At 44.9% G+C, this 26693-nt stretch overlaps 1 protein-coding gene across 2 annotated transcripts in view; it reads left to right on the top strand.

Moving 5' to 3' along the window:
- The window catches only part of mtmr10 (myotubularin related protein 10), a 90584-nt gene that overhangs the window by 47916 nt on the left and 15975 nt on the right, over positions 1 to 26693 (top strand). For both annotated transcript variants that reach the window (XM_073024739.1, XM_073024738.1), the window contains 7 exons: positions 2891 to 2981; positions 3427 to 3568; positions 3889 to 3976; positions 7929 to 8017; positions 13996 to 14126; positions 24232 to 24301; positions 24778 to 24848. In XM_073024739.1, the coding sequence (XP_072880840.1) occupies positions 2891 to 2981; positions 3427 to 3568; positions 3889 to 3976; positions 7929 to 8017; positions 13996 to 14126; positions 24232 to 24301; positions 24778 to 24848 (682 nt within the window). The remainder of the gene's footprint in view (positions 1 to 2890; positions 2982 to 3426; positions 3569 to 3888; positions 3977 to 7928; positions 8018 to 13995; positions 14127 to 24231; positions 24302 to 24777; positions 24849 to 26693) is intronic.

Below are 26693 nucleotides of genomic sequence, written 5' to 3'. Positions count from 1 at the left end.
ACAGTGGTAGGGAATTGTGTGGAGGGGTGGAGCAGTGGTAGGGAATTGTGTGGAGGTGTGGAACAGTGGTAGGGAATTGTGTGGAGGAGTGGAACAGTGGTAGGGAATTGTGTGGAGGTGTGGAACAGTGGTAGGGAATTGTGTGGAGGTGTGGAACAGTGGTAGGGAATTGTGTGGAGGAGTGGAACAGTGGTAGGGAATTGTGTGGAGGGGTGGAGCAGTGGTAGGGAATTGTGTGGAGGAATGGAACAGTGGTAGGGAATTCTGTGGAGGTGTGGAACAGTGGTAGGGAATTGTGTGGAGGAATGGAACAGTGGTAGGGAATTGTGTGGAGGGGTGGAGCAGTGGTAGGGAATTGTGTGGAGGAATGGAACAGTGGTAGGGAATTGTGTGGAGGGGTGGAGCAGTGGTAGGGAATTGTGTGGAGGAATGGAACAGTGGTAGGGAATTGTGTGGAGGGGTGGAGCAGTTGTAGGGAATTGTGTGGAGGGGTGGAGCAGTTGTAGGGAATTGTGTGGAGGGGTGGAACAGTTGTAGGGAATTGTGTGGAGGGGTGGAGCAGTTGTAGGGAATTGTGTGGAGGGGTGGAACAGTGGTAGGGAATTGTATGGAGGGGTGGAGCAGTGTTAGGGAATTGTGTGGAGGGGTGGAGCAGTGGTAGGGAATTGTGTGGAGGTGTGGAGCAGTGGTAGGGAATTGTGTGGAGGGGTGGAGCAGTGGTAGGGAATTGTGTGGAGGGGTGGAGCAGTTGTAGGGAATTGTGTGGAGGGGTGGAACAGTTGTAGGGAATTGTGTGGAGGGGTGGAGCAGTTGTAGGGAATTGTGTGGAGGAGTGGAACAGTGGTAGGGAATTGTGTGGAGGGGTGGAGCAGTGGTAGGGAATTGTGTGGAGGTGTGGAGCAGTGGTAGGGAATTGTGTGGAGGGGTGGAGCAATGGTAGGGAATTGTGTGGAGGTGTGGAGCAGTGGTAGGGAATTGTGTGGAGGAGTGGAACAGTGGTAGGGAATTGTGTGGAGGAGTGGAGCAGTGGTAGGGAATTGTGTGGAGGTGTGGAGCAGTGGTAGGGAATTGTGTGGAGGGGTGGAGCAGTGGTAGGGAATTGTGTGGAGGAATGGAACAGTGGTAGGGAATTGTGTGGAGGGGTGGAGCAGTGGTAGGGAATTGTGTGGAGGGGTGGAGCAGTGATAGGGAATTGTGTGGAGGGGTGGAGCAGTGGTAGGGAATTGTGTGGAGGGGTGGAGCAGTGGTAGGGAATTGTGTGGAGGAATGGAACAGTGATAGGAAATTGTGTGGAGGGGTGGAGCAGTGATAGGAAATTGTGTGGAGGGGTGGAGCAGTGATAGGGAATTGTGTGGAGGGGTGGAGCAGTGGTAGGGAATTGTGTGGAGGGGTGGAGCAGTGGTAGGAAATTGTGTGGAGGGGTGGAGCAGTGGTAGGGAATTGTGTGGAGGAATGGAACAGTGGTAGGGAATTGCGTGGAGGGGTGGAACAGTGGTAGAGAATTGTGTGGAGGGGTGGAGCAATGGTAGGAAATTGTGTGGAGGGGTGGAGCAGTTGTAGGGAATTGTGTGGAGGGGTGGAGCAGTGGTAGGGAATTGTGTGGAGGGGTGGAGCAGTGGTAGGGAATTGTGTGGAGGGGTGGAACAGTTGTAGGGAATTCTGTGGAGGAATGGAACAGTGGTAGGGAATTGTGTGGAGGTGTGGAACAGTGGTAGGGAATTGTGTGGAGGTGTGGAACAGTGGTAGGGAATTGTGTGGAGGAATGGAACAGTGGTAGGGAATTCAGTGGAGGGGTGGAGCAGTGGTAGGGAATTGTGTGGAGGAATGGAACAGTGGTAGGGAATTGCGTGGAGGGGTGGAACAGTGGTAGGGAATTGTGTGGAGGGGTGGAGCAGTGGTAGGGAATTGTGTGGAGGGGTGGAGCAGTTGTAGGGAATTGTGTGGAGGGGTGGAGCAGTGGTAGGGAATTGTGTGGAGGAATGGAACAGTGGTAGGGAATTGCGTGGAGGGGTGGAACAGTGGTAGGGAATTGTGTGGAGGGGTGGAGCAGTGGTAGGGAATTGTGTGGAGGAATGGAACAGTGGTAGGGAATTCAGTGGAGGGGTGGAACAGTGGTAGGGAATTGTGTGGAGGGGTGGAGCAGTTGTAGGGAATTGTGTGGAGGGGTGGAGCAGTGGTAGGGAATTGTGTGGAGGAATGGAACAGTGGTAGGGAATTGTGTGGAGGAATGGAACAGTGGTAGGGAATTGTGTGGAGGTGTGGAGCAGTGGTCGGGAATTGTGTGGAGGTGTGGAGCAGTGGTAGGAAATTGTGTGGAGGGGTGGAGCAGTGGTAGGGAATTGTGTGGAGGAATGGAACAGTGGTAGGGAATTGTGTGGAGGAGTGGAGCAGTGGTAGGGAATTGTGTGGAGGAATGGAACATTGGTTGGGAATTGTGTGGAGGTGTGGAGCAGTGGTAGGGAATTGTGTGGAGGTGTGGAGCAGTGGTAGAGAGCGGTGGTGCAGTGTTTAATGACCAGTGGGATGTGGTGGCATGGAGTGAGGGTGGCATTGCTTAACTGACAACCAATGAGTGAAGTGTTAATGTGTGAATGTTACTTCAGGAGACCAAGGTCATTAGAGAAGAGGAAGAGTACAAACTATGGTAAGCTTTGAGAATAACTCTTTGCAAGCCACCGGGCCTCTGTGTGAACTCAGTGACTGGGTTGAGATTGCATCCGGTCTGTAAGCTGGTTCGACAGGAGCTTCACTGGTTCACCAAATGATCTGGTCCATTCTGAAAGGTTGTGCCCAGAAGCTCCAGCATTGTGGGTGGGAAGCAGAGGCCACTCATTCAGTTGTTTGGATTTCGATAGCTCACCTATAACTGTGTCTTTGCACTTCGTTGCAGATTTGCCTGGTTATTGCACATTACTCACAGCCCAAGGATCTCCAGCTGCTGTTCGGGTTTGCATATGCCAAGGAGCAGTGCCAGAATTCAGGTAATATGGTGGGAGTTCCAGTGCCACTGGCCGACTAGTGGTGTGCTTGAGTCCTATAGTTACAGTGTGTGATCGGAATCTCGAACGTGTTAATAGTTTAGGAGAGCTGGAGGGTCCATTCTGAGAATTGAATTAATAGAGTGAAGAAAATGCTGCAGGAACGCTGGGGATAGAATTGGAGTGTTGGTCTGGTAGAGGTTAATACCAACAATCAGTAGATGAATAGAAGCTGTGATTCACTGGATTCATTGGGAACTGGCCACTCATGGGGATCGTAACAAGGGGAATGCTCTAACTCATGGTATAAGAATGAATATGGGCTAAACACCCAGATGGGTGTGAGGGGAGCCCAAACACTGTGCCTTAATTACACTCAGATTTCAGCCTGTGCTTTGGTGTGTGAGTGTATGGTAGGAACTGTGAACCATGTTCCCCTTGCTTTTAGATGGCGAAGTGAATGGGGCAGACTTCAGTTGGCAGACACCCCTGTTTGAAACCTATGCAGACTGGGACAGGGAGATCAAACGGACAGGGGCTTCAGAGTGGAGAGTCTCTTCTGTCAACGAGCACTATACCACCTCCACCAGGTAGGAAAATCTACAGTGGTGTCAAAACATCCAGTTGTGATTAATCTGTGTCTATGTTTCACTGAATTATAGACCCAGGCCCAGGGAAAGCAGAGTTGTGGACGAGATCAGGAGTGCAGAATGGAGACAAACTCATGGGGGGGATGGACAGGTAGCAGATGGGAATCCAAGGTAGATGGGAATGGGAATGGGATTGGAGGCTGGTTTTGGGAGTAACTGGAGGTTGATGGTAGGCAGCAAAGTACATGCACAGTTTAATAGTACAAATGCCTCACTGTGAGGGTTTTCTGTGTTCTTTTCCATTCTGTTGTAACTTGCAGCCTTCCAAAATACTTTGTTGTTCCATCATCTCTGGCAGACGAAGACTTGAAGCAACTGGCTCCTTCTTTCAACGGTGCTCGGATCCCAGTGAGTGTTGATCTTTACTCATAGTAGTGCGAGAGTTGGTGAGTAAGTTCCATAGTTGAAGATTCACTTCAAGCTAATCATATAATTCCAATGACTGGCCTTGAATTGGATTGTTGGGATCTTGGACCATCAACATCTCCAAGCTCCTTGGGTCTTTGCTGTTGGGTACTGCAGGACAGATGTGTCTGAGAGAAGAGAGATTCACCAAGGTGGAGTGTGTAGTACTGCTGCCTCATAGTTCCAGAGACCAAGGTTAGATCCCAATCTTTAATTTGGGAGTGGTGGGGATGCTCCCACATCCCAAAGAATTGCAGGTGGGTAAGTTAATGGGTTGCTGTAATGTAGCTCCAGTGTAGAATCAGGGATGCTGATGGGCGAGTGAAGCAGAGTAGGTTACAGGAAGGTCAGTGTGGAATGGGACTGGAGGAGATTCTGTAGAGCTAGCATAGTCTAGATGGGCCAAATGGCTTACGTCATTTCAGAAATTTTGAAAAATGAAAATATACTGCAGTACAAAGTAGGCATTGACCAAACTCTCATAAGGGCAGCATCTGGTTTGGATTTGGTAAAGTCCTGATGACTCTACGAGTGAAAACCCTTTATTCTACCCAAAATTCCCTTGTTTGTATGACAAGAAAACAATTCACAGAGTAATTACTGAAGGAGTAAAATCTTTTACTGGGCAGTTGGGGCTTGTCAGCTGATGTTGGCAGCTGATCGAGGAGAAGAAAAACTCTGATCTCAAACCTCCACCTTCAGGAAAAATCCAGAGCTGTTGTCTCTAAAGCAGTCCCGCATTGAGTTCAACGTTGACTGGCAATTCCTGCAATGTCACTGGTGCCAAATTGTATTGGTCTCAGCCGTTCCTCTGGATTCAGCAACTTTGTGGAGAGGGGGAATCCTCTTGCATGGGCACAGCTTGTTCTCCATATCATATGGCCTGGCTAGCATATTGGTTCACAGCTAGGATGCAACATCCATGACAAAACCAGACCGACAAAGGCCTCAGGAAACTTTTCAGCTAGAAATGAAGTCAGTCTGGACACATTAATTTGGTGAAGACTATAAGACCATAGAAAAATGAACAGAACGAGGCAGTTTGCCCCATCAAGTCTGCTCTGCCTACACCATAGTCTGTGGTGTGGCTTGGTTGGGATTACATCTTTAGAAAGAGGTTACTTAGGGTCAAAGAATGTTGAATCTTTGTGGGTGGAGTTAAGAAACTGCAAGAATGAAAAAAACCATTATGGGAATCATATATAGGTCTCCAAATAACAGCCAAAATCTGCAACTGAAATTGCAAGGGGAGCTGGAAAAGACACATAACAAGGGTAATGACACAACAGTAATGGGAGACTTCAATATGCAAGGGGATTGGGAAAATCAAGTTGGTGTCAGATTACAAGAGAGGGAATTTGTTGAATATCTATGAGATAGCTTTTTAGAACAGCTTGTGCTTGAGCCTACTCGGGGAAAGGCTATCTTAGATTGGATGTTGTGTAATAACCAGGATCTTATTAGAGAGCTTAACATAAAGGAACCCTCAGAAGGCAGCAATCATGACGTGATTGAATACATATTGCAGTTTTAGAGGGAGAAACAGAAGTCACATGTGTCAATATTGCAATGGAATAAAGGGAATTACAGGGGTATGAGAGAGGACCTTGTCCAGGTGGATTGGAGGAGGAATATGAGCGGGGATGATGGCAGAGCAGACGTGGCTGAAGTTCTGAAAATAGTTAACAAGGCACAGGATAGATATGTCCCACAGAAGTTGTTCTCAAATGGCAGAGATAGGCAACCATGTCTGACAAGGGAAGTTAAGGACTGCATGAAAGCCAAAGAAAGGGCGTAGAAAGTAGCAGAAGTGAGTGGGAAGTTGGATGATTGGGAAACTTTAAAAATCCAACAAAACGCAACTAAAAAAAAAAGCTCTATGAAGGGAAAAGATGCAATATGAGGGCAAACTAGCCAATAATATAAAGCAGGATACCAACAGTTTTTTTCTGTTATATAAAAAGTGGGGTGAGAGTTGATATTGGACTACTGGAAAATTATGCCGGTGAGATAGTAATGGGAGACAAAGAAATGGCAGATGAACTTAATGGGTATGTTGCATCAGTTTTCACTGTGGAAGACACTAGCAAGTGTGCCAGAGGTCCATGAGTGTCAGGGAGCGGGAGTGAGTGCCATTGCTATTACAAAGGAAAAATTGCTCAGCAAACTCAAGGGTCTTCAGGTGGATAGGTCACCTGGACCAGATGGACTGTATCCCAGAGTCCTGAGAGAGGTTGCTGAAGAGATCATGGATGCATTGGTCATGACATTTCAAGAATCACTTGATTCTAGCATGGTCCTGGAGGATTGGAAAATTGAAAATGTCACTCCACTCTTTAAAAGGGAGGAAGGCAAAAGAAAGAAAATTATAAGCCTGTTAGCCTAACCTCAGAGTTGGGAAAGTTTTGGAGTCTGTTATTAAGGATGAGGTTTCAGTGTACTTGGAGATTAATGATAAAATAAGTTTAAGTCAGCATTATTTCTCTCAGTGGTGATCTTGCCTGACAATCAGTTTTGAGTTCTTCAAGGAAATAACCAGCAGGGTCGACAAAGGAGAGGGAGTGGATGTCATTTACTTGGATTTTCAGAAGAAATTTGATAAGGTGCCACACGAGGCTGCTTAACAAGCTAAAATCTTATGCTGTTACAGGAAAGATACTGGCATGGATAGAGGAATAGCTGACAGGCAGGAGGCAGTGAATGGGAATAAAGGTTTTTGGTTGGCTACCAGTGACTAGTGGTGTTCCTCAGGGGTCAGTACTGGGACTGCTGCTTTTTATATTGTTTGTCAGTGATTTAAATAATGGAATTGATATCTTTGTGGCAAAGTTTGCAGATGATACGAAGATAGGTGGTGGGGTAAGTAGTGCTGAGGAAGCAATGAAATTGCAGCAGGACTTAGACAAATTGGGAAAATTGGGCAAAAAAAGTGGCAGATGGAATAGAGTGTCAAAGGAACAGAGTGTGGACTATTATCTAAATGGGGAGAAGATTCAAACATAAGAGGTGCAGAAGGTCTTAGGAGACCTCGTGTAAGACTCCCAGAAGGTTAATCTACAGGTCGAGTTGGTGTTGAAGAAAGCAAATACAATGTTGCCATTTATTTCAAAGGGAATAAAAGCAAGGAGATAATGCTGGGCCTTTATAAGACACTAGTCAGGCTGCACGGAGTATTGTCAATCGGTTTGGGTCCCTTAGAAAGGATGTGTGGTCATTGGAGAGAGTCCAGAGGAGGTTCACGAAGATGATTCTGGGAATGAAGGGGTTAACAGATGAGGAGCATTTGGCAGCTTTTGGGCCTGTACTCACTGGAATTTAGTAGAATGTGGGGGTATCTCATTGAAACCCACTGAATGTTGAATAGATAGAGTAGATGGGGAGAGGACATTTCCAATGGTGGGAGTACTCTGAAGTAAAGGGCATGCTTCAAAATTGAGGGACAACCCTTTAGAACAGAGGTAAGGAGGAATTATTTTAGCCAGAGTAGTAAATCGGAAGAATGCTCTGCCACAGACTGCAGTAGAGGCTAAGACCATGCATATATTTAGGGCAGAAGTTGATTGTTTATCGGGCAGTCAGGACATCAAAGGATATGGGAGAAAGCAGATGTATGGGATTGAGTGGGGTCCAGGATCAACCATAATGAAATGGTGGAACAGACTTTATGGACTGAATGACCTAATTCTGCTCCAATATCTTATGGTCTTATGACCTTATTCCTTCATGGCTGATTCATTATCACTCTCAAGCCCATTTTCCTGTCTTTTCACAGTAAGACTATAAGACCATATGATATAGGAGTAGAATTAGGCCATTCAGCCCATCAAGATTACCTCTGTGTATCAGAGTTAGTAATGGGATGAAAGGTTTCTGTTTATGCTTGCTTCTGTTCCAGGTGTGGTGCTGGCATCATTGGACAGGCAGCTCCCTGGTTCGTATGGCTAACATTAAACCCGGCATACAACTGAGAAAGCATGACACAAGGTAGGGTGTATCACCAAGTGCCTTGTATATCCTGGCCAGGCCCCACACACTCTCTTATCTTAAAGGTCGTGACCGTCAACATCAGCTGAGCATTCAGACATGAGAGACTGCAGAGGCTGCGACCTGGGGTAAAAATATAAACTGCTGCAAGTAGGTCAAGGCCCATCTTGTCCTAAAGATGCTGACTTCTACTAGGGTACAGTTGCTAACATACTGACCCCGGCAGTACAGTCCCTGACATAAAGACTCTCCCGGGTGTACAGGCGCTGACAGAGCGACTCCCCTGGGGATACAGTCCCTGACAGAGCGACTCCCCTGGGGATATAGTCCCTGATGTACTGACTCTCCCGGTTGTACAGGCGCTGACAGAGCGACTCCCCTGGGGATACAGTCCCTGACAGAGCGACTCCCCTGGGGATATAGTCCCTGATGTACTGACTCTCCCGGGGATACAGTCCCTGACAGAGCGACTCCCCTGGGGATATAGTCCCTGATGTACTGACTCTCCCGGTTGTACAGGCGCTGACAGAGCGACTCCCCTGGGGATACAGTCCCTGACAGAGCGACTCCCCTGGGGATATAGTCCCTGATGTACTGACTCTCCCGGTTGTACAGGCGCTGACAGAGCGACTCCCCTGGGGATATAGTCCCTGATGTACTGACTCTCCCGGGTGTACAGGCGCTGACAGAGCGACTCCCCTGGGGATATAGTCCCTGACAGAGCAACTCCCCTGGGGATATAGTCCCTGATGTACTGACTCTCCCGGGGATACAGTCCCTGACAGAGCGACTCCCCTGGGGATATAGTCCCTGATGTACTGACTCTCCCGGGTGTACAGGCGCTGACAGAGCGACTCCCCTGGGGATATAGTCCCTGATGTACTGACTCTCCCGGGTGTACAGTCCCTGACAGAGCGACTCCCCTGGGGATACAGTCCCTGACAGAGCGACTCCCCCAGGGATACAGTCCCTGATGTACTGACTCTCCCGGGTGTACAGGCACTGACAGAGTGACTCCCCCGGGGATACAGTCTGTGATGTACTGACTCTCCTGGGTGTACAGTCCCTGACGTACCAACTCTCCCAGTGGCACACTCCCTGACATACCGACTCTCCCCCGGTGGTACACTCCCTGACGTACTGACTCCCCTGATGGTACACTCCCTGGCATACCGACTCTCCTGGTGGTACACTCCCTGACATACCGACTCTCCCCTGGTGGTACACTCCCTGGCATACCGACTCTCCTGGTGGTACACTCCCTGACATACCGACTCTCCCCCGGTGGTACACTCCCTGACGTACTGACTCCCCTGGTGGTACACTCCCTGGCATACCGACTCTCCCGGTGGTACACTCCTTGACATACCGACTCTCCCGGGGGTACAGTCCCTGATGTACTGACTGCGCTGGGGTTACACTCCCTGACATACTGACTCCCACGGGGTTACAGTCCCTCACAAGACCACAGCTTATCGAGTCTGCTCGGTCATTCCATCATGGCTGATCAGGAAACTATCAACTTCCAACTGAGATAAATAAACATAGAAGCCTACAGCACAATACAGGCTCTTCAGCCCACAATGCTATGCCAAACATGTACTTAATTTAGAAATTACTTGGAGTTACCCATAGCTCTCTGTTTTTCTAAGCTCCATATACCTATCCAGTTTATTAAAAGACCTTATCATATCTCCTCCACCACCATCGCTAGCAACCATTCCACGCACTCACCACTCTGCGTAAAAAAACATCATTGATGTCGACTTCCAATCTCTTTAAAACTGTACCTTCTCATGTTAGCTGTTTCAGCCCTGTGAAAAAGCCTCTGACTATCCACATGATCAATGCCTCTCAATTTATACACCTCTATCAGGTCATCTCTCATCCTCCGCCTCTCCAAGGAGAAAAGACCAAGTTCACTCAACCTATTCTCACAAGGCACACTCCGCAATCCAGGCAACGTTCTTGTAAATCTCCTCTGTATCCTTTCTATAGTTGCTACATCCTCCTTGTAATGAGGTGACCAGAAATGAGCACAGTACTCCAAGTGGGGTCTGACTAGGGTCTTATATAGCTGTAACATTACCTCTTGGCTCCTAAACTCAGTCCCATGGTTGATGAAGGCCAATGCTCCATATGCTTCCATACAGTCAAACTGCACAGCAGCTTTGTGCGTCCTATGGAATCAGACCCCAAGATCCCTCTGATCCTCCACACTGCTAAGAGTCTTACCATTTATACTATATTCTGCCATCATATTTGACCTACTAAAATGAACCACCTCACACTTATCTGTGTTGAACTTCATCTGCCACTTCTCAGCCCAGTTTTGCATCCTATCGATGTCGCGATGTAACCTCGGACAGCCCTCCACACTATCCACACCACCCCCAACTTTTGTGTCATCAGCAAACTTGCTAACTCATCCCTCCACTTCCTCATCCAGGTCATTTATAAAAATCACAAAAAGAAGGGGTTCCAGAACAGATCCCTGAGGCACACCACCAATCACCAACCTCCATGCAGAATATGACCCGTCTACAACCACTCTTTGCCTTCTGTGTGCAAGCCAATTCTGGATCCACAAAGCTAAGTCCCCTTGGATCCCATGCCTCCTTACTTTCTCAGTAAGCCTTGCATGGGGTACCTTATTAAATGCCTTGCTGAAATCCATATACACTACATCTACTGCTCTACCTTCATTAACGTGTTTAGTCACATCCTCAAAAAATTCAATCAGGATCGTAAGGCATGACCTGCCTTTCACAAAGCCATGTTGACTATTCCTAATCATATTATGCCTCTCCAAATGTTCATAAATCCTCCCTCTCGAGATCTTTTCCATCAACTGACCAACCATTGAAGTAAAACTCACTGGTCTATAATTTCCTGGGTTATCTGTACTCCCTTTCTTGAATAAGGGAACAACATCTGCAACCCTCCAATCCTCCAGAAACTCTCCCGTCCCCATTGATGATGTAAAGATAATTGCCAGAGGTTCAGCAATCTCCTCCCTCGCCTCCCACAGTAGCCTGGGGTACATCTTGTCTAGTCCCAGAGACTTATCCAACTTGATGCTTTCCAAAAGCTCCAGCACATCCTTTTTCTTAATGTCTACATGCTCAAGCTTTTCAATCCGCTATAAGTCATCCCTACAATCGCCAAGATCCTTTTCCACAGTGAATACTGAAGCAAAGTATTCATTAAGTACCTCTGCTATCTCCTTCGGTTCCATGCACACTTTTCCACAGTGAATACTGAAGCAAAGTATTCATTAAGTACCTCTGCTATCTCCTTCGGTTCCATGCACACTTTTCCACTGTCACACTTGGTTGGTCCTATTATCTCATGCCTTATCCTCTTGCTCTTCACATACTTGTAGAATGCCTTGGGGTTTTCTTTAATTCTGCTCGCTAAGGCCTTCTCATGGCCACTTCTGGCTGTCCTAATTTCATTCTTGAGCTCCTTCCTGCTAGCCTTATAATCTAGATCTCTTAACTTTACCTCGTTTTTGAACCTTTTGTAAGCTTTTCTTCTTGACTAGATTTTCAACAGCCTTTGTACACCACGGTTCCTGTACCTGTCTCATTGGAACACCAGAATGCCATGCGAATATCCCCTGAACATTTGCCACATTTCTGCCATACATTTGCCATAGATGTTCTAAGAATATTTATTCCCAATTTATGCTTCCAAGTTCCTGCCTGATCACTTCATATTTCCCCTTACTCCAATTAAACACTTTCCTAACTTGTCTGTTCCTCTCCCTCTCTAATGCTATGGTAAAGGAGATAGAATTGTGATCACTATCTCCAAAATGCTCTCTCACTGAGAGACCTGACACTTGACCAGGTTTATTTCCCAGTACCAGATCAAGTACAGCCTCTCCTCTTGTAGGCTTATCTACATTTTGTGTCAGGAAACCTTCCTGAACACACCTAAAAAACTCCACCCCATCTAAACCCTTGCTCTAGGGAAATGCCGATCAATATTTAGGAAATTAAAATCTCCCACCACAACAATCCTGTTATTATTGCATTGTTCCAGAATCTGCCTCCCTATCTGCGCCTTGATATCCCTGTTACTATTGGGTGGTCTATACAAAACACCCAGTAGAGTTATTGACCCTTCCTGTTTCTAATTTCCACCCACAGAGGCTCAGTTGACAATCCCCCCATGACTTCCTCCTTTTCTGCAGCCATGACACTATCTCTGATCAGCAGTGCCACACCCCACCTCTTTTGCCTCACTCCCTGTCCTTTCTGAAACATCTGAAGCCTGGCACTCTCAGTAACCATTCCTGCCCCTGAGCCATCCACAATCAAAGCTCCAAGTACTGATCCATGCTCTAAGCTCATTTGCTTTGTTCATAATGCAACTTGGTTTAAAATAGACACATCTCAAACCATCGGTCTGAGCATAGCCCTTCTCTATCACATGCCTATCCTCCCTATCGCACTGTCTCCAAGCTTTCTCTGTTTGTGAGCTAATTGCCCCTTCCTCCGTCTCTTCATTTCGGTTCCCACCCCCCAACAATTCTAGTTTAAACTCTCCCCAATAGCCTTAGTAAACCTCCTTGCCAGGATATTGGTCCCCCTCGGATTCAAGTGCAGCCCAGACTTTTTGTACAGGTCACGCCTGTCCCAAAAGAGGTCCCAATGATCCAGAAATCTGAATCCCTGACCCCTGCTCCAATCCCTCAGCCATGCATTTATCTTCCACTTCATTCTATTCCTATACTCACTGTCGCGTGGCACAGGCATGTACCATGGACTTGACCTCCAACGCAGTCTGTGGAAGAGCATTTGATGGATTCACCGCTCTCCGACTTAAAAAAAACTCCTCCTTAGCTCTGTTCTAAAAAGTCGCCCCTCAATTTTGAGGCTGTGCCCTCTAGTTCTGATTAGCCCCACCATAGGAATCAGCCTCTCCACATCCACCCTATCTATTCCTTTCAACATTCAGTAGGTTTCAGTGAGTTCCATCCTGCGTTCTTCTAAATTCCACTGAGTGCAGGCCCAAAGCTGCCAAACACTCGTCATATGTTAACCTCTTCTTTCACGGAATCATCCTCATGAACCTCCTCTGGGCAACACATCCTTTCTGAAATATGGGGCCCAAAACTCCAAATGCAGCCTGACTAGTGTGTTATAAATGCTCACCTTTATCTCCTTGCTTTTATATTCGATTCCCCTTGAAATAAATGCCAACATTGCATTTGACTTGTTTACCACAGAGTTAACCTGTAAAATAACCTTCTGGCACAAGGACTCCTAACTCCCTCTACACCTCTGATGTTTGAACCTTTCCCCGTTTAGCTAATAGTCCACACTATTGTTCCTTTTACCAAAATGTATTATCATACATTTCCAACCATTGTATTCCATCTGCCACTTTTTTGCCCATTCTTCTAATTTGTCTGTCCGTCTGCAATCGCATTGCTTCCTCAGCACTACCTACGCCTGCACCTATCTTTGTATCATCCACAAACTTTGCCACAAACCATCAATTTCATTATGCAAATCACTGGCAAACAAAGTTAAAAGTAGCAGTCCCAATACCACTAATGGCAGCCAAATATTAAGGTCCTCTTTTATTCCCACTCGTTGCCTCCTGCTTGCCAGCCATCCTTGACGTACCGGGGCGCAGTTCCCGATGTACCATCTCTCCCTAGGGTACAGTCCCTGATTTACCGTCTCTCTCCGGGGTTAAGTCCCCGATGTACCGTCTCTCCCCAGGGTACAGTCCCTGATTTACCATCTCTGTCCGGGGTACAGTCCCTGATTGACCATCTCTGTCCGGGATACAGACCCTGATTTACCATCTCTCCCCAGGTACAGTCCCTGATACACCGTCTCTCCCCGGGGTACAGTCCCCGAAGGTGCTAGGATTCCAATAATGATGTTCTTCAAATATCTGAATGCTGGATATTTATTTTGTATTTTCTCAATGAACCTTTATCCTTTTTTTGTTAGGATCCTTAAGGCGATCGCACAGAGTCATCCACAGAAGAGTGAGGTCTTTAAATCTGACCTCGATAAGAGTTTACCAAAAGTATCGGAGGTGCAGCTCGCTCTTGTCAGGCTAAAGCAGCTGTGCATTAATGGTGAAGTCAATTCAGAGCTTTTCCTCACATTCCCCTCTCTGCTTCACGTTAACCAACTGTGTCTAAATTCTTTGGTTGTATTTTTGAAACCTGAGTGATTGGGTTGTTTGTGTATCTTGTTGTACTGTATGTCATAAGTCTGCCCTTGTATTCTCTATGTGGTTGCTTGTCCTGTAATTGCTTAAGTCCTTTGGGAATATACTGTGCAGTTCCTACCTGACCAGCCCATTTATGGAATGCCTGTAGTTGTACTAAGTGTTGGAGGGATGAACAATTGGCTTCTTTGCTCTCTGCTGTCCACTTTTGTTTTACTTATGGTTGCAAGATGATCATTTAAGACCATAAGAAAATAAGATATAAGAGCAGAATTAGGCCTTTTGGCCCATTGAGTCTGTTCCACTATTTCATCATGGCTGATCCATTTCCCTGTCAGCCCCAATCTCCTGCCTTCTCCCCATAAGCATTCATGCCCATATTATTCAAGAACCTATCAACCTTGGCCTTCAATATACCCGATGACTTGGCCTCCACAGCTGCCTTTGGCAACAAATTCCACAAATTCACCACTCTGGCTAAAGAACTTTCTCCTCATCCCTGTTCTAAATGGATGTCTCTCTATTCTGAGACTGTGCCCTCTGGTCTTGGACTCCCCAACCATAGGAAACATCCTCTCCACATCCACTCTATTGAGGCCTTTCAACATTTGATAGATTTCAATGAGATCCCCCCTCATCCTTCTGATTCCCAGTGAGTACAGGCCCAGAGATATCAATCAGTAGCCCTTTCATTCCCAGAACCCTCTTGAATGACAGCACACCCTTTTTTTAGATAAGGGGCTCAAAACTATTCACAGTACTCCAGGTGAGGCCTTGCCAGTGTCTTATAAAGCCTCAACATTACATCCTTGCTTTTATATTCTAGTCCTCTCAAAATGAATGCTTTCCTCACCACCTCAACCTGCAAATTAACCTTCAGGGAATCCTGCATGAGGACACACAAGCCACTTTGCACCTCGGATTTTTGAATTTTCTCCCCATAATTTATGCTTTAATTTCTTCTACTAGTGCAGTACCATCAATTCCCAATACTGTATTCCATCTGCCAATTCTTTGCCCATTCTCCTAATCCATCTCAGTCCTTCTATAGCCTCTCTGCTTCCTCAATACTACCTGCCCCTTCACCTATCTTCTTCCGCAAACTTGGCCCCAAAACCATCAATTCCATTGTCCAAATCGCATAGAGCACAATAAGAAGCCATTCCTTACACCAGCAACCAACCAGAAAGGCTCCCTTTATTACAACTCTTTGCCTCCTGTCAATCAGCAATGCTCAATCCATGCTAGAATCTTTCCTGTAATACTCGTTAAGCAGCCTTGTGTACAGCACCTTGTCAAAGGCCTACTGAAAATCCAAGTATGCAACATCAACCAATTCTCCTTTGTCTATCCTGTTTGCTGTTTCTTCAAAGAATTCCAACAGATTTGTCAGGCAAGATTTTCCCTTGAAGAAATCTTCCCAATTGCCTAGGTCAGACTAACTGGCCTATAGTTTCCTTTCTTGAAAAGAAATCACTTCTTGAAAAGTGGAATGACATTTGCAATTTTCCAGTCTTCCAGAACCATTCCAGAATCTAGTGATTCTTGAAAGATCATTACGAATGCCTCCATAATCTCTTCAGCCATCTCATTCAAAACCATGGGATGTACACCATCTGGCCTAGGTGACTTATCTACCTTCAGACCTTTCAGTTTCCCAGGAATCTTCTGCCTAGTGATGGCAACTTCACACACTTCTGACCCCTGACACACTGGAACTTCCACCATACTGCTAGTGATTCAAAGTGAATACTAATGCAAAATACTTATTCAGTTTGACAGCCATTTCCTTTTCTCCCATTACTACCTCTCCAGCATTGTTTTCCAGCAGTTCAATATTTATTACCACCTCTCTTTTATTCTTAATGTATCTGAAGAAACTTTTTGGTATCCTCTTTAGTATAATTGGTTAGCTTACTTTCATATTCCATTTTCCCCTCTTTATGACTTTTTATGTTGCCCTCTATTGGTTTTCAAAAACTTCCCAATCCTCTAACTTCCCACTAATTTTTGCTCGATTATGTACCCTCCCTTTAGCTTTTATGTTGGTGTCGACTTCCTTTTATCAGCAATGGGTGCATCATCCTGCCTTTAGAATATTATTACTTCTTTGTGATGTATCTCTGCTGCATCTTCCAGATTGCTCACAGAAATTCCAGCCATTGCTGCTCTGTATTCATCCTTGCGAGTGTTCTCTTCCAATTAACTTTGGCCAACTCCTCTCTCGTGCCTCTGTAGTTCCCTTTACTCCACTGTAATACTGATACATTTGACTTTAGCATCTCCCTCTCAAGTTGCAGGATGAATTCTATCAAATTATGATCATTGTCTCCTAAGGGTTCCTTTACCTTAAACTCTGTAATCAATTAGAACCATAGAACATTATGGCACAGAAACTGGCCTTTTGGCCCTTCTTGGCTGTGCCAAACCATTTTTCTACCTAGTTCCACTGATCTGCACCTGGCCCATATCCCTCCATACAACTCTCATCCATGTACCTGTCCAAGTTTTTCTTAAATGTTAAAAGTGAGCATGCATTTACCACTTTATCTGGCAGCTCATTCCACACTCCCATCACTCTGTGTGAAGAAGGCCCCCCTAATGTTCCCTTTAAACTTTTCCCCCTTCACCCTTAACCCATGTCCTCTGGTTTTTTTCTCCCCTAGCCTCAGTGGAAAAAGCCTGCTTGCATTCACTCTATCTATACCCATCAAAATTTTATATACCTCCATCAAGTCTCCCCACATTCTTCTACGCTCCAGGAAATAAAGTCCTAACCTATTCAACCTTTCTCTGTAACTCAGTTTCTCAAATCCCGGCAACATCCTTGTAAACCTTCTCTGTACTCTTTTGACCTTATTAATATCCTTCCTGTAATTTGGTGACCAAAACTGCACACAATACTCCAAATTCGGCCTCATAAATGCCTTATACAACCTCACCACATAACATTCCAACACTTATACTCAATACTTTGATTTATAAAGGCCAATATACCAAAAGCTGTCTTTACTATCATATCTACCTGTGACGCCACTTTTAGGGAATTTTGTATCTGTATTCCTAGATCCCTCTGTTCTACTGCACTCCTCAGTGCCCTAACATTTACCTTGTATGTTCTATCTTGGTTTTTCCTTCCAAAGTGCAATACCTCACACTTGTCTGTATTAAACTCCATCTGCCATTTTTCAGCCCATTTTTCCAGCTGGTCCAGATTCCTCTGCAAGCTTTGAAAACCTTCCTCACTGTCCACTACAACTCCAATCTTTGTATCATCAGCAAATTTGCTGATCCAGTTTACCACATTATCATCCAGATCATCGATATAGATGACAAATAACAATGGATGCAGCATTGATCCCTGTGGCACACCACTAGTCACAGGCTTCCACTCAGAGAAGCAGTCCCCCACTAACACTCTCTCACTTCTCCCATTCAGCCAATATCTAATCCAATTTACTACCTCACCATGTACACCTAGTGATTGAATCTTCCTAACTAATCTCCCATGCGAGACCTTGTCAAAGGCCTTACTGAAGTCCATGTAGTCAACATCCACTGCCTTCCCTTCATCCACTTTCATTGTAACCTCCTCGAAAAACTCTTAATAGATTTGCTAAACATGACCTACCACGCGCAAAGCTGTGTTGACTCTCCCTAATAAGTCCCTGTCTCTCTAAATACTTGTAGATCCTATCTCTTAGTATTCATTCCAATAATTTACCTACTACCGATGTTAAACTTGCTGGCCTATAATTTCCCGGATTACTTTTAGAGCCTTTTTTAAACAACGGAACAACATGAGCTATCCTCCGGCATCTCACCCGTAGATACCGACATTTTAAATATATCTGCCAGGGCCTCTGCAATTTCAACACTAGTCTCCTTCAAGGTCTGAGGGAATACCCTGTCAGGTCCTGGGGATTTATCTACTCTGATTTGCCTCAAGATAACAAGCACCACCTCCTCTTCAAATTGTATAGGTTCCATGACCTCACCACCTGTTTACCTTATATCCATTGACTCCATGCCAGTTTCCTTTGTAAATACAGACACAAAAAACTCATTTAAGATCTCCCTCATTTCTTTTGGTTCCATACATAGCCAACCACTCTGATCTTCAAGAGGACCAATTTTATCCCTTACTATCCTTTTGCTCTTAATATACCTGTAGAAGATCTTAGGATCACCTTCACCTTGACTGCCAAAGCAAACTCATGTCTTCTTTTAGCCCTCCTGATTTCTTTAAGTGTTTTTTGCACTTTTTCTACTCCTCAAGCACCTTATTTGCTCCCTGTTTCCTATACATGTCATACATCTCTCTCTTCTTTATCAGAGTTCCAATATCCCTTGAGAACCAAGATTCCTTATTCTTATTCACTTTGCCTTTAATCCTGACAGGAACATACAAACTCTGCACTCTCAAAATTTCTCCTTTGAAGGCCTCCCACTTACTAGTCACATCCTTGCCAGAGAACAATCTGTCCCAGTCCACACTGTTTAGATACTTTCTCATTTCTTCAAATTTGGCCTTTTTCCAGTTTAGAATCTCAACCCGAGGACCAGATCTATCTTTATCCATGATCAAGTTGAAACTAATGGTGTTATGATCACTGGAACCAAAGTGTTCCCCTACACACACTTCCGTCACCTGTCCTAACTCATTTCCTAATAGGAGATCTAATATTGCATCCTCTCTAGTTGGTACCTCTATATATTGATTTAGAAAACTTTCCTAAACACATTTTACAAACTCTGACCCATCTAGACCTTTAACAGTATGGGAGTCCCAAACAATATGCAGAAAATTAAAATCCCCTACTATCACAACATTATGTTTGCTGCAATTGTCTGCTATCTCTCTGCAGATTTGCTCCTCGAATTCTCGCTGACTATTGGGTGGTCTATAATACAACCCCATTAATGTGGTCATACCTTTCCTGTTTCTCAGCTCTACTCATATGGCCTCAGTAAACAAGCCCTCTAATCTGTCCAGCCTGAGCACTGCTGTAACATTTTCCCTGACTAGCAATGCCACCCCCCCACACCCTTCATTCCTCTGCTTCTATCACGTCTGAAATGTCGGAACCCTGGAACATTAAGCTGCCAGTCCTGCCCCTCCTGTAGCCAAGTTTCACTAATGGCTATAATGTCAATCCATGCCCTCAGCTTGTCAGCCTTCCCCACAATACTTCTTGCATTGAAATAGGCACACCTCAGAAGATTATTACCACCACACACAACCCTTCTATTTGCGACTTTGCATGAACTTTTAACATTTATTTCCACCCCCGCTCCATTATCTGCTTTGGCACTCTGGTTCCCATTCAGATTCATTGCACAACATTCAATCCAGAATAGTTGATCCCCTAGTGGGCTCAACCACAAGCTGCTCTAAGAAGCCATCTTATAGGCATTCAAGAAATTCAACACCAACCTGATTATCCCAATCTACCTACATATTGAAATCCTACATGAATATCATAACATTGTCCTTTTGCCAAGCCTCCTTTATCTCCCGTTTTAATTTGTAGCTCACGTTCTGACTACTGTTTGGAGGACGGTAAATAACTCCTATGGGGTCTTTTTACCCTTGCAGATTCTTAGCTCTACCCACGAGTATTCTACATTTTCTGATTCTATGTCACCTCTTTCTTTATTTTTCTACTTGCTGTGGTGGTGGTGAGATGTCTCCTTGAATCACTGCAGTCCTTGTGATTAAGAACCTTAGTTGGCTGGTTCCTGAGCTATGTCTGCAACTCTTTGCAGATTCTTATGGTCACATGAGAGCAAGCCATTGTGCATTCAGGTAGAATGCTTTCTATGGTACATTGATAAAAATAAATAAGAGCCGGTGGGACTTGCCAAATTTCTTTACCCTTCTGAAGATGTAGAGGCATCAGTGAACTTTTGTTGCAGCAACATCAATGTAGTAGGGCCAGGATAGGCATTGGTGATGTTCACATCTCGGAACTTGAAGCTCTCACCATTGATTAGGACAGCAGCTTGTGCATTAGCCCACTTACTGAAGTCACTGACCAGGTTTTTAGGTGACATTGAGGGATAGATTTTTGTCATGTCATCATGTTCTTGATGTCTTTCCTGTAATTTTACTCATTGTTATTTGAGATAAAGTCCATTACAGTAACATAGAAATGTAGAAAACCTACAGCACAATACAGGCCCCTCGGCCCACAAAGCTGTACCAAACATGTCCTTACCTTAGAAATTACCTAGGGTTTACACACAGCCCTCTATTTTTCTGAGCTCCATGTACCTGTCCAGGAGTCTCTTAAAAGACCCTATCAGATCCACCCCACCAGTCGTCAGCAGCCCATTCCACACTCTCACCACTGTCTACCCCTGACATCTCCTTTGTACCTACTTGCAAGCACCTTAAAACTGCCCTCTCGTGCTAGCCATTTCAGCCCTCAGGAAATGCCTCTGACTATCCACATGATCAATGCCTCTCATCATCTTATACACCTCTATCAGGTCACCTCTCATCCTCCGCCACTCCAAGGAGAAAAGGCCGAGTTCACTCAACCTATTCTCATAAGGCATGCTCCCCAATGCAGGCAACACCCTTGTTAATCTCCTCTGCACCCTTTCTATGGTTTCCACATCCTTCCTTTAGTGAGGCAACCAGAACTGAGCACAGTATTCCAAGTGGGATCTGACCAGGGTCCTATATAGCTGCAACATTATCTCTCGGCTCCTAAGCTCAATCCCACAATTGATGAAAGCCAATGCACCATATGCTTTCTTAACCATAGAGTCAACCTGTGCAGCAGCTTTGAGTGTCCAATGGACTCGGATTCCAAGATTCCCTTGATCCTCCACACTGCCAAGAGTCTTACTGTTAATACTATATTCTGCCATCATATTTGATCTACCAAAATGAACCACCTCACACTTTTCTGGGTTGAACTCCATCTGCCACTTCTCAGCCCAGTTTTGCATCCTATCAATGTCGCACTGTAACCTCTGACAGCCCTCCACACTATCCACAACACACCCAACATTTGTGTCATAAGCAAATTTACTAATCCATCCCTCCATTTCCTCAGCCAGGTCATTTATAAAAATCATGAAGGGTCCCAGAACAGATCCCAGAGGCACACCACTGGTGACGGACCTCCATGCGGAATATGACCCGTCTACAACCACTCTTTGCCTTCTGGATCCACAAAGCAATGTCCCCTTGAATCCCATGCCTCTTTACTTTCTCAATAAGCTTTGCCAAATGCCTTGCTGAAATACATATACATTACATCTACTGCTCCACCTTCGTCAATGTGTTTAGTCACATCCTCAAAAAATTCAATCAGGCTCGTAAAGCATGACTTGCCTTTCACAGAGCCATGCTGACTATTCCGAATCATATGTCCTCTCCAAATGTCCATTAATCCTGCCTCTCAGGATCTTTTCCATCAGCTTACCAACCACTGAAGTAAGACTCACTGGTCTATAATTTCCTGGGCTATATCTACTCCCTTTCTTGAATAATGGAACAACATCTGCAACCCTCCAATCCTCCGGAACCTCTCCCGTCCCCATTGATGATGCAAAGATCATCGCCAGAGGCTCAACTATCTCCTCACTCACCTCCCACAGCAGCCTGGGGTACATCTTGTCTGGTCCCGGAGACTTATCCAACTTGATGCTTTCCAAAAGCTCCAGCATATCCTCTTCCTTAATATCTACATGCTCAAGTTTTTCAGTCCACTGTAAGCCATCCCTACAATCGTCAAGATCCTTTTCCGTAGTGAATACTGAAGCAAAGTACTCATTAAGTACCTCTGCTATCTCCTCCAGTTCCATACACACTTTTCCACTGTCACACCTGATTGGTCCTATTCTCTCAAGTCTTGTCCTCTTGCTCTTAATGTTTTTGTAGAATGCCTTGGGGTTTTTCTTAATCCTGTCCACCAAGGCCTTGTCATGGCCCCTTCTGGCTCTCCTAATTTCTTTCTTAAGCTCCTTCTTGCTAGCCATATAATTTTCTAGATCTCTATCATTACCTAGTTTTTTGAACCTTTCATAAGCTCTTCTTTTCTTCTTGACTAGATTTACAACAGCCTTTGTACACCACAGTTCCTGTACCCTACCATCCTTTCCGTTTTATTGGAATGTACCTATGCAAAACTCCATGCAAATATCCCCTGTACATTTGCCATATTTCTTCCATACATTTCCCTGAGAGCATCTGTTCCCAACTTATGCTTCCAAATTCCTGCCTGATAGCCTCATATTTCCCCTTACACTTTCCTAACTTGTCTGTTACTATCCCTCTCCAATGCTATGGTAAAGGAGATAGCATTGTGACCACTATCTCCAAAATGGTCTCCCACTGAAAGATCTGACACCTGACCAGGTTCATTTCTCAATACCAGATCAAGTACAGCCTTTCTTCTTGTAGGCTTATCTACATATTGTGTCAAGAAACCTTCCTAAACACACCTAACAAACTCCACCCCATTTAACCTCTCATAGCCTTGTAATTTTTACAACTTTCCAGAATTTGTCTCTCTATCTGCTCCCTGATGTCCCTATTATTATTGGGTGGCCTATAAAAAACACCCAGTAGAGTTATTGACCTCTTCCGGTTCCTAACTTCCTCCTTTTCTGTAGCCATGACACTATCTCTGATCAACAGTGCCAAGCCCCCAGCTCTTTTGCCTTCCCTCATGTCCTTTCTGAAACATCTGAAGCCTGGCACTCGAAGTAACCATTCCTGCCCCTGAGCCATCCAAGTCTCTGTAATGGCCACAACACCATAGTTCCAAGTACTGATCCACGCTCTAAGCTCATCCGCTTTGTTCATAATACTCCTTGCATTAAAATAGACACATCTCAAACCATCGGTCTAAGTGCATCCCTTCTCCTGCCTATCCTCCCTCTTGCACTGTCTCCAAGCTTTCTCTATTTGTGAGCCAACCTTCTCTTAAGTTTGGTTCCCACTCCCCAGTAATCCTAGTTTAAAGTCTACCCAATAGCTTTAGTAAACCTCCCTGCCAGGATATTGGTCCCCCTCAGATTCAAGTGCAACCCATCCTTTTTGTACAGGTCACTCCTGCCCCAAAAGAGGTCCCAAAGATCCAGAAATCTGAATCCCTGTCCCCTGCTCCAATCCCTCAGCCACGCATTTATCCTCCACCTCACTCTATTCCAATACTCACTGTCACGTCGCACAGGCAGTAATCCCGAGATTACTACCCTTGTGGTCCTGCTTCACAACTTCCTTCCTAACTCCCTGTAGTCTGTTTTCAGGACTTCCTTCTTTTTCCTGCCTATGTCGTTGGTACCAATATGTACCATGACCTCTGGCTGTTCTCCTTCCCACTTCAGGATGTTGTGGATGCGATTCAAAACATCCCAGACCCTGACACCTGGGAGGCAAACTACCATCCATGCTTCTTTCTTCCATCCATAGAATTGCCTGTCAGACCCCCTAACTGTAGAGTCCTCGATTGCTGCTGCCATCCTCTTCCTTTCCCCAGTATCATCTGCAAACTTGTAAATGGAGTTAGAGCAGTATCTGGCCATGAGTGTACAGGGAGCTGAGGATCTAACTTTGAAGAGCCCCAGTATTGAGAACAATTGCGGTGGAGGTGTTACTGCCTATCCTTGCCGATTGTTGTGCATTGGTCAGTAAGTCAAGGGTCTACTTGCAGTGGGAGGCTCCAGGGTCTGGAGTTTGGTGACTGATTTACTTGCAATAATTGTATTGAAGATGTGTCAAAAGTAGGCAGTTGGACATAGTCTACTTGGAGATGGTCTTGTGTGATGCAGGTGTTGGTTATCATTTCTCTGCCCATGTCTGAAAGTCTTGATGCACACCTTATTGCTTTCTTTGTGTCACTGGCTGACCTGACCTAGGTCTCATCCCACTGCACCTGTCGCTATTGTTCATGTAAAAACGTGCAGTGTTCTGTGCTGGGAACAATGTTTCCATCACCTGCATCTTTGAGAAATGTAACTACATAAAATGTAATTTGTCCCACTAGATTCATTTGAAGAAACAGATGAGAAGTGGCTGTCCTCATTAGAGAACACTCGGTGGCTAGAGTATGTCAGGTGAGAAAGAAGGCTGCTTTACACCAATCCTGTTCTAGTGGTCATTGGGAAGCAGAGCTGCTCTGGTCGATTGTCTTGGGGCAATAGCACATTGTGTTCCAAGTAGCACTCAATGGCTTCCCTTGAGTTCCATTAATTCTGTTCTTGTGGAGCCAAGATTAACTGGAGCTTGGTCTCTGTCACATCTCCAGAGGTTTCCAGTCAATGTGAGGATATCCCACAGCTAAGATTACTTTACATGGTAGAGCATGGGTTAAGGTGTTAAAAGTGACTGTGAACTCCCCACTTCTGGGTTGGTGTTGGATGACCACAGCACCAGTTGCCTTCTCCCGACACTGGTTAACCCCCCCCCAACGATAGTCACCCCAACACCTTGCCCATAGCTACTGTTGCCCTTACTCTGGTTGCCCCGATTGTGACAGAGCTTTCATTGAGACTGAATTAAATGCACCAGCAATGTCTTCCTGTGTCCACAGACTATTTCTGAAGCACTCAGCAGAGCTGACACAGTGGATGGATAACAAAAATATTTCTGTCATTCTTCAAGGTGAGTTTCCAAATAACCATATAACAATTACGCAGAAACAGGCCATCTCGGCCCTTATAGTCCGTGCCGAACGTTTACTCTCACCTAGTCCCACCGACCTGCACTCAGCCCATAACCCTCCATTCCTTTCCTGTCCATATACCTATCCAATTTTACTTTAAATGACAATATCGAACCTGCCTCTACCACTTCTACTGGAAGCTTGTTCCACACAGCTACCACTCTCAGTAAAGAAGTTCCCCCTAAACTTTTGCCCCCTAACTCTCAACTCATGTCCTCTTGTTTGAATCTACTCTACTCTCAATTAAAAAACCCTACCCATGTCAACTCTATCTATCTCCCTCATAATTTTAAATACCTCTATCAAGTCCTCCCTCAACCTTCTACGCTCCAAAGAATAAAGACCTAACTTGTTCAACCTTTCTCTGTAACTTAGGTGCTGAAACCCAGGTAACATTCTAGTAAATCTTCTCTGTACTCTCTATTTTGTTGACATCTTTCCTATAATTCGGTGACCAGAACTGTACACAATACTCCAAATTTGGCCTTACCAATGCCCTGTATAATTTTAGCATTACATCCCAACTCCTATACTCAATGCTCTGATTTGTAAAGGCCAGCATACCAAAAGCTTTCTTCACCACCGTATCTACATGAGATTCCACCTTCAGGGAACTATGCACCATTATTCCTAGATCACTCTGTTCTACTGCATTCTTCAATACCCTACCATTTACCATGTATGTCCTATTTGGATTAGTCCTACCAAAATGTAGCACCTCACACTTAACAGTATTAAACTCCCATCTGCCATCTTTCAGCCTACTCTTCTAACTGGCCTAAATCTCTCTGCAAGCTTTGAAAACCTACTTCATTATCCACAATGCCACCTACCTGCATACTTACTAATCCAATTTACCACCCCATCATCCAGATCATTAATGAATATGACAAACAACATTGGACCCAGATCCCTGAGGCACATCACAAGTCACCAGCCTCCAACCTGACAAACAGTTATCCACCACTACTCTCTGGCACCTCCCATCCAACCACTGTTGAATCCATTTTACTACTTTAATATTAATACCTAACGATTGAATCTTCCTAACTAACCTTCCGTGTGGAACCTTGTCAAAGGCCTTACTGAAGCCCATATAGACAGCATCCACTGCTTTACTCTCGTCAACTTTCCTAGTAACCTCTTCAAAAAATTCAATAAGATTTGTCAAACGTGACCTTCCATGCACAAATCCATGTTGATTAATCAGACCCTGTCTATCCAGATAACTATATATACCATCTCTAAGAATACTTCCCATTAACTTACCCACCACTGACGTCAAACTTACAGGCCTATAATTGCTAGGTTTACTCTTAGAACCTTTTTAAACAATGGAACAACATGAGCAATATGCCAATCCTCTGGCACCATCCCCGTTTCTAATGACATTTGAAATAATTGTCAGCATCCCTGCTATTTCTACACTAACTTCCCTCAAGGTCCTAGGGAATATCCTGTCAGGACCCAGAGACTTATCCACTTTTATATTCCTTAAAAGCGCCAGGATTTCCTCTTCTTTAATCATCATAGTTTCCATAACTTACCCACTTGTTTCCCTTACCTTACACAATTCAATAACCTTCTCCTTGGTGAATACTGAAGAAAAGAAATTGTTCAAAATCTCCCCCATCTCTTTTGGCTCCACACATAGCTGATTATCTAAGGGACCAATTTTATCCCTCACTATCCTTTTGCTATTAATATAACTGTAGAAACCCTTTGGATTTATTTTCAGCTTACCTGCCAAAGCAACCTCATATCTTCTTTTAGCTTTTCTAATT

The sequence above is a fragment of the Hemitrygon akajei genome, chromosome 21, assembly GCF_048418815.1.
Source record: "Hemitrygon akajei chromosome 21, sHemAka1.3, whole genome shotgun sequence".
NCBI classification, from domain to species: Eukaryota; Metazoa; Chordata; class Chondrichthyes; order Myliobatiformes; family Dasyatidae; genus Hemitrygon; species Hemitrygon akajei.
Note: the sequence above shows the minus strand (reverse complement) of the source record. Positions and strands in the feature narration are given on the sequence as shown.